This window comes from Cariama cristata, unplaced genomic scaffold (genome assembly GCF_000690535.1).
Source record: "Cariama cristata isolate BGI_N322 unplaced genomic scaffold, ASM69053v1 scaffold11019, whole genome shotgun sequence".
Taxonomy (NCBI): domain Eukaryota; kingdom Metazoa; phylum Chordata; class Aves; order Cariamiformes; family Cariamidae; genus Cariama; species Cariama cristata.
In genome coordinates, this window is record NW_009635260.1 from 22,382 (window position 1) to 29,964 (window position 7,583).

At 37.9% G+C, this 7,583-nt stretch overlaps 1 protein-coding gene across 1 annotated transcript in view; it reads left to right on the top strand.

Moving 5' to 3' along the window:
- The window catches only part of UBE2V2 (ubiquitin-conjugating enzyme E2 variant 2), a 29,035-nt gene extending 22,258 nt beyond the window's left edge, over window positions 1-6,777 (top strand). Inside the window, exon 4 of the mRNA XM_009707469.1 lies at window positions 5,910-6,777. Coding sequence (XP_009705771.1) covers window positions 5,910-6,056 — 147 coding nt within the window. The 3' untranslated portion in view covers window positions 6,057-6,777. The remainder of the gene's footprint in view (window positions 1-5,909) is intronic.
- Window positions 6,778-7,583: the final 806 nt, after the last annotated feature.

Sequence of the window (7,583 nt, forward strand, 5' to 3'; positions counted from 1 at the left end):
ATCCTGCATTTAAGGTGGGATCAGAGCACATACATGATCAATGGCAGCAGCTCAAGCAAGTTTGTTACTCTATTATTCACTAGGTACTTTAGTCCTGTGAGTAAGTCTGAGGCACCCCATTGCTCAGTGGAAAGAGGTGTGAGTTGTCTTGCATTTGCAGTGGTATATGCATATATCAGTAGGAAATATAATAATATATCGCACTTGTCTGTGTGTATGTTTTGTCTTTAGTAAATGCAAAGTAATTGGGTTAAGGTAATAATTAAAGGTGAGTCAGAGAGCATCTTTGGATTTTAAATAATTTGCAAGATTTAAAAGAAGGATGGACTTGCATTTGAGTAATTAACAGTATTGAAATGTGAAGCTTAAGAATCTCAATGACTGTAGCAGGAGAGGTTCTCAGGGGTTTGTTTGAACTGTTGTAGGTGGTAGGCTAGTGTACTACTTGGTCATCCAAAACCAGTGCACTAACACTTCAGAAATAATGTAAAATTAATTTTAAAGTGCTTCTTGTGTAGCCAACAATTTTCCTTTGCCTGAAGATCTTATTAAAATTGCTATTTACAAGCCAGCAGTTACCCTTCATCACAACTGTGGCTTGTTGCCTAAGTATATGTGTTTATTAAGAGGTTGTGACTAGCAAAAGCTCCAATCTGGAATGCAGCGGAGCTTTTGGTATGTTTATAATACTATTTTCATACTTCTCCCTAGTAACGTGTGTTATTCTGAATCAGTAAAGAAGTATGCTCTCGTTGCTTCATCTTGTGCGTGCCTGAGAACATAGGTATTGGTTTCTAGAAGCAGAATCTCAGACCTGCAGACCCTGAAGGCTCATGTTTACTGAGCCAGTCAGCTTGAGCTTTTGTTTGGAGAAGCCTACACTCCCTCAGCTTGCTCAGGACCAAGGTGAATAGTGGGACAGGAAATCCGCCTGGTCGTTTTAAAAGCACTGTTAAAATCCAGTCATCGCTACAGGAAAACTTTGTTTTAATACATTTATAAGCCTATACAAAGCTTTCATTCAATTTTTCCCCAACAGTTCTGTAAACTAGTGTATCTTATGCATTTGCATAGCAAATCCTGCATAACTTATTTTTTAAATGGATTTAAATAGGACTAGATAGTATTTTAAATGAAAACAGTTTTCATAACAAATGAATGTAAAACATATTTGTTATGTAATTTTTAATGTACACTTTGTCCTGGTATCTTGCATTTTAGCTTATTTTGCCATTGTGCTCACTAGAGTTGTGCTCACTAGAATCTGTCAGATAAACTGGGGGCACGTTCAGCATCCTGGAACAGTTCGCATTGCTGCTTCCTGGTTTAGTTCCTTGTTTCTTCCAAGCTGCTCTCCCACTTTCTGATCATATTTCATTTAGTAGATCATAAATGGTTTGCTGCATTCTTGGAGTGACAAGGTTTCATCTGCAGACAAGCCCTCCTATCCATGGTTCTGCATGCGCTCTGTTTTTTGACATGTGGCCAGCTTTTGATCACATTGCTTATAGGTGTCATGAAAAAGTTGGTGGCTTGTAGAAAAGAGACCCGAGATAAACAGCTACCGAAATTGTATGTCATAGCGGTATTATCATACTACTCAAAACATTTGTAACGTTATTAAGGTACACTTTACAGGAGATGCATGCCAGTTAACCTGAGGAAAAGTAGATCCCCCAGTGCGAGTTTAGAGGGTGATAATTTCTGTTGAGTTGGAGTGTAAATGGTGGAGCGGGGAGATGGATATGTGCTGGAGTTACTGGGGGTCTAAGGAAGCTAGCCTCATACTGCCTTGTTAGCAGTGGTTCTCGACTTTCTTGACTTACAAGCCCCTTTATGCTTTGCATGAGAAGTGCATGTGTGTAATGAATTTATCAATACTGACAGCTACAAGTTTATTGACTTTTTGTTTGATTATTCTGAGAGGAATTTTTCTTGCAAGTAACTTTTCCATCAGCAGCATATCTTCAGGGATCTCAGAGATGACTGTTTGATAAATTTAGTGCAGGAAAGGAGAGGGCTACTTCAGGAGTATTTTATCTCAAAAGACTAAACTTGAGTGCTCTGAGTCACCCTGTTAAATTGCCTTCCTTTTCTTGTCTGCAAGTTAGTTTTTGTGGTTTTCTGCTTTTCAAATTGCCTATGGAGCTACTGCATTTGTATACAGAATTAGGGTACTAAGTTCAGAAAAGCTAGTCTGAGTACCTTTGGAGGTCTGGACAAAATGCCTTCACATGCTAATGGCATCACTGTTGTTAAACTGTGTTTAAATGATCATTCTTAATGCTGCAGGGTCTTTTCTCTTGGAGACTGGTATCCTGTATTGATAAAACACAGGTTGCATTCTGATGTGCTGTTTATTTTCCCTTGATCTTTTGAGGATGTCTGATTTTTGTATCTGTGAGAGTGTTCTTCAGCAGTCTATCATGCAGGATTTGCAATCACTTCTGTTCATTTAGATACCATTTACAGCTGGAAATATTTGTTTCCTTTAGACTCACTTGGGACTCTGTCAGCTATAAACCTGTAAACTGTTGTCCAGTTACTGCTTTGAGTACGTTTATTGTAGACTAAGCAGTTTCCTAGTTCTTAAAGTTAAGATATTGGGAACATTATAACCACTGAATGCTTTGCAACATTGTGTAAAATTATTTGTTTTAATTTCAATTGTTTAGGAAAAAAAATGCATTATGCATATTGCTTTTCTTGCTGTTTTTTAAGGATTTACAATGGCATACTTCCAGAATGAAAAGAGTCTTCAGGTTGCAGTTTTCAGCTTCAGTAGCTTTTTTGTGACCTTGAAATTTCTCCCTCTATGTCCCAGGATGTGTACGTCAATATTACCCAATGCTTTTGTGTGATTTGAACATAGTTTGTGTCATTCTTCCAAATATCTTATCATTGTTCTTCGTAAAATGAATTTGTTGTTCACTAACTTGGAAATAAATTGTGCCACACAGAAAACAGAACCTGAGCCAAAGTCTTTACTGCTGCTAGATATTATGAAAAAAGTTGGTGACTTGCAGAAAAGAGACTTGAGATAAACAGCAATGAAAATGTCATGTTGCAGCAGTCTTTACTCAGAAAACATTCATAGAGTTGTTAAAGCAGAGTTTACAGTGTGTGTTGTTACAAATTCCCAGCCAAGAAAGAAAAGCTGGAGGCGCTTACTTTTAAGTCATGAGGTCTCATATTCCAGTACAGCCGGTGTATGTAGGATTGCATTGTTTGAACAGCGCTGATGACTGACTGCTGTGTGCTGTAATTGTGGCAGATATCCAGATTAAGAAAGCCTACAAAGGCAAAGTTGAGGATGAGCAAGGAGAAGGAAGATGGTATGAAAGCAGAATGGTCAAGCTGAAGATAGACATTCATTTGGGGAGTCCCAGAGCACCTGCCTTTCTAGTCATTTTTTGCTAATCCAGTCTTTATCTGAGCAGATAATTATATTCGTTTTCTTTCTCAAACCTACCGAAATCTAAGCCAACCTTTTTCTTCTTACAAGTGTTGGTTTACCAGTGGTCTTCTAAAACGGTTTATTATCATATGGGCTTCTACCCCCAAGTCCATGTCTTTCCTGGTTGGGAATCTTCTGTTGCAACCATTACCTGGTCCTTGATAGTCATTTACTGTGGCTCCTTTCCTCCCTGTTTTTGTCAGGGAGATTTTTTTTTGTTGTTGTTTTGACAGGTCAGTGACATGTGATGTGATCTCTCCTCAGCTACTTTAGTCCGAAGTATTGTGATTCAGGCTAACATGGAAATTTTTTAACTAGTGGTCTGCCAAAGGGCTTATACCGAAGCATTCAAGGAGTACTCTTGCATTTTGTTCCATTTTGCTAAATTGAAGAGGATGTCAGGTTAGCTGCAGAGAAGTATTAACGAATGTTAGTAAGTGTGTCTATGTGTGAGGGCTTGAAATAAGCTCTTAAACATTTGCAGCTATATGCCAAATGAACATAACATCTGAGCTTTTGTTTCTTCTGTTACCGTGGTGCTTAACCACCATGAAGTTTTTCTTCTTTCTGTAGGACCCCATGAGGAAAAATGGTGGTCTCGTGCATTTCTTGTGGCATTTTCTATATGGAGAACAATTTTGAGTAGTGTGATATTTTGACTTTTGAAATGAATTCATGTTGTTCCTAGTTTGCTGGGTCCGGCTTGTTGGATAGAAACTCTGGAGTGTCCTTTGTTTAACCTTACCTAGAAGGATTGAGGAGAAAGAGATCTCTAAGAGCTTGGTACCTCAGAACAAAGATTCAGGCTAAATGATGCCTTACTGATGAATCCCTTTTGATGGACTTTTTCTTCTTTATTAATGTTTGCAATGATTATTAAGTAATCTAACTGCCTTTTCTACTGTGGTTTGATGCTGTCTTTGGCAACCTTACTGACTTTAAGGGGTTCCTAACTCTGAACAGAACGTTATTTGTGTGTGGGGGGAAAAAAAAAAATGCTTATACTGCTGAACTGTGAATTGCATCAAGGATCCTGCTGAGGGACTTCTTTCCAAGGTGTTTTTTTTTTTTTTTTAAACTGGGTGGGAAGTAGCTCCAGGTATGTTTCAAGGTTCACCTGAACTGATAGGCAGTAGCGCTGTTAAAGGAGCAGGGGCCTAGTGAGAGGGAGCAGAAGTTTCTTGGGTTAGTACTGCTGCCCAAACCAGCACATTGTTAAACCTTGGCCTCGGTTTCGTCCTAGAAAAAAGTTTAGTCTCAGCTGGTGTTCTGAAAGCAGGCAGCCTCACTTCGAACAATCTAGAAATAAAACATCTGTGTTAACGTTCTTATTTCTGATTCCAGTGTTGTTTTTTCTTTCAGTTTGCCCTAATTAAGATGGGATAAGAAACTTCTTGATGTTTTATGCTGCCTAAATCACAGAGCAGTGGTTTCCAGCACTTTTATAGCCATGTGGGCTGCCTTTGCTACTCAGCCGATGGAATTCAGTAGTGTGCAGTAGCCCTGTTCCTGCCCATAGGCCTGCTTTGCAGTTGCACAGCTGTAGGCCCCTCTGTCATCTTAAGTCACTCCTTGCAGGGGCTGGGTGGCCAGGACTTACCTGCTGCCAAAACAATTCCCAAGCTGAATTTCAATTGCTGACTTCCCTATGGAAACCTCCCGGTTATAATATAATTGTGTAAATTGTCCCACAGGTTTTATAAACGCATAGGAGAAGTCCCATGTCCTTTCCTTTCAGTTCATATTCACATTGGTAAGTGATGTACAGTAATCTTCACAGCTCCATAAGGTGACTTACTGTAAGAAGGATGCAAAGAACTAAGAAATGTCCAAACATTATGAATTAGTTATTTCAATATTTTAAACCATTTCTTAGTATATGTAGTGACTCTTGATGTATCAGAAGCATCATGTAATATCGATGTGAAATAAATCACTAATGATACTTGTAGCAAGGGAAAAATAAGGGAAATTTTCCTTTAGAAAGGTATTCTGCGGACTCTTGTGTGCCAGGTTCTTTTAAAGAACTGAGGAAAACCCAAGTGTATATATTGACATAATGAAGGTGATTAGTTTTTTCTTTTTTGGGGGTAATATGAAACAAATCAATAACTTCTACAAGAACTTTACAACTTTTCAAAAAACTCCAGTTTCGCAGTAAACGGATTGCTGATCTCTCCCCCCACCCCCTCGCCCACTTTCCTTCTCACTAAGATTAGTAACAGCGCAGATGGAAGAGTCCACCTGCATGGATTTTATTGCAGAATCTGTGTCTGTGTGTAAGTATATAATTATTTTCCTTAAAATATTATATGAACACAGGGACTTTATGCCACAGAGAAAGTGTCAGGGAATGCTTAGACCCTTTCTTAGAACAATTAGGCCAATTGCAGTTATTTATGTAGAGATTTTGTATTTCATTATAACTTACAACTCTGTCTTCTTTTTCCAGGTGGATGCACGGAGCATACCAGTGTTAGCAAAATGGCAAAATTCTTATAGCATTAAAGTTGTACTTCAAGAGCTAAGACGTCTAATGATGTCCAAAGAAAATATGAAGCTTCCACAACCTCCAGAGGGACAAACTTACAACAATTAATTTTAGCTGATTCTCAAACTTCTGTCTTAAAACAACAACCTTCTACTCATGTTAATGTCTTGATTAAATCTCACAATGCAAACACCCACACATTAAAAGAATTTCAGCTGGTATACATGACCTGGACATTTGTAAGAATATATATAATATATGTATGCCCAATATGTTTTCAGGCACTATGGGAGAAAAAGGCAGCACAATTATTTTTTTTCTCTTATCAAGGCACTGTCATTTAAGCATAAGCCTGAAATAGCCTAAAATTGGAATTCAGGTTTTACAAGATGAAAGCATGACAGGAAGTGTCAGATTGCTGTGGAATAATATATGTTTCTGAAAATAATCTCTTGAAGGCAAAATATAAATGGCATGCTTTATCCATCTTGCTTAGTAAAAGAGCTGCAGTTAAATTTGTTTTGAAGTAGCAGGTACAGTGAATACCGTTGCTCATCTTGTTTAATTTTGCAAGGGTGTGGGTGCCGACTACTAGTAGTGTCACAAAGTATGTTCAGGATTGTTTTGATACCTGTATTTATAAAATGGGGGGATTAATTTCTGTTAAGCAGCTCCTGTGTGTTACATGTATCGGACATGGCAAATATTTGTTTACAGTCTTTGTTCTAATAAACCATGCATTTAAGTTTTAGTGAAACAAAGGAAATGTATGGATATGTGATTGAGATTAAAGTTAGTCTTAAAATGTAAATAAAATGTGGAAAGTGTCTGAGGCTGTGCCATTTCTATAATAGTGATGTAATAATATATGTACAGTAACTTGCAGAAGTAGTGGAAAGCCAAACATAATATTGCTGCTGGTTTTACATGCACCTTTTATTTTTACCACTCTTGTATGCTTAGTTTACTTGAGAGGTCAAGGTATTCTGTTTGTTGCAGGGGAGTAAGTTCTGTCATCTGTAGTACCACTTCTTTAGACAAGCTTGCACTGTGTGTATATATATATATATATTTAAAAAAACCCAACAAAACAAACACCAAAACCAACCTGAAAATAAAAACAAAAACCCCTTGCCTACCTACTTCCCCTTCACCTCCTCTCCAGATTCTTTTGAGAAATGAGCATAACTTTCACTTTGCTTACTTCACCTCTGAGCATTTTTCAGACCACATTGCTGAAGTCTGTCCTACTTCTCAGTCCTTTGTCTTGCTTTTGCAGTTACTGCCTTGATTCTTGCTTTCTTGCATCTTTTCCTCTTTTATGTTTCTTGCCTTTTTTTTTTCTTGTCTGTTCCACTTTTGCCTTTTCTGAAACACACAAAAAAGAAACTTCAGGAAGCTTTAATAAAAATTTTACCTGTGATACAGTTCATGATGTTTCCATCTGTGTTCCATGTGTCATATGCTGTGAGACCACTGTATGTGTAGCTAGAATGCTTTCTACCTCTCCTGCAGTTGTTGGTCTGTTTTTTCAATGTATTCTGTCTGGTGGGAACACTGGGTTTGGTTCTGTTACTGATTTCTCATCAGAAAGTAGTTAATGCTATCCTTTTGGAAATTATACCTCCTTTCCCT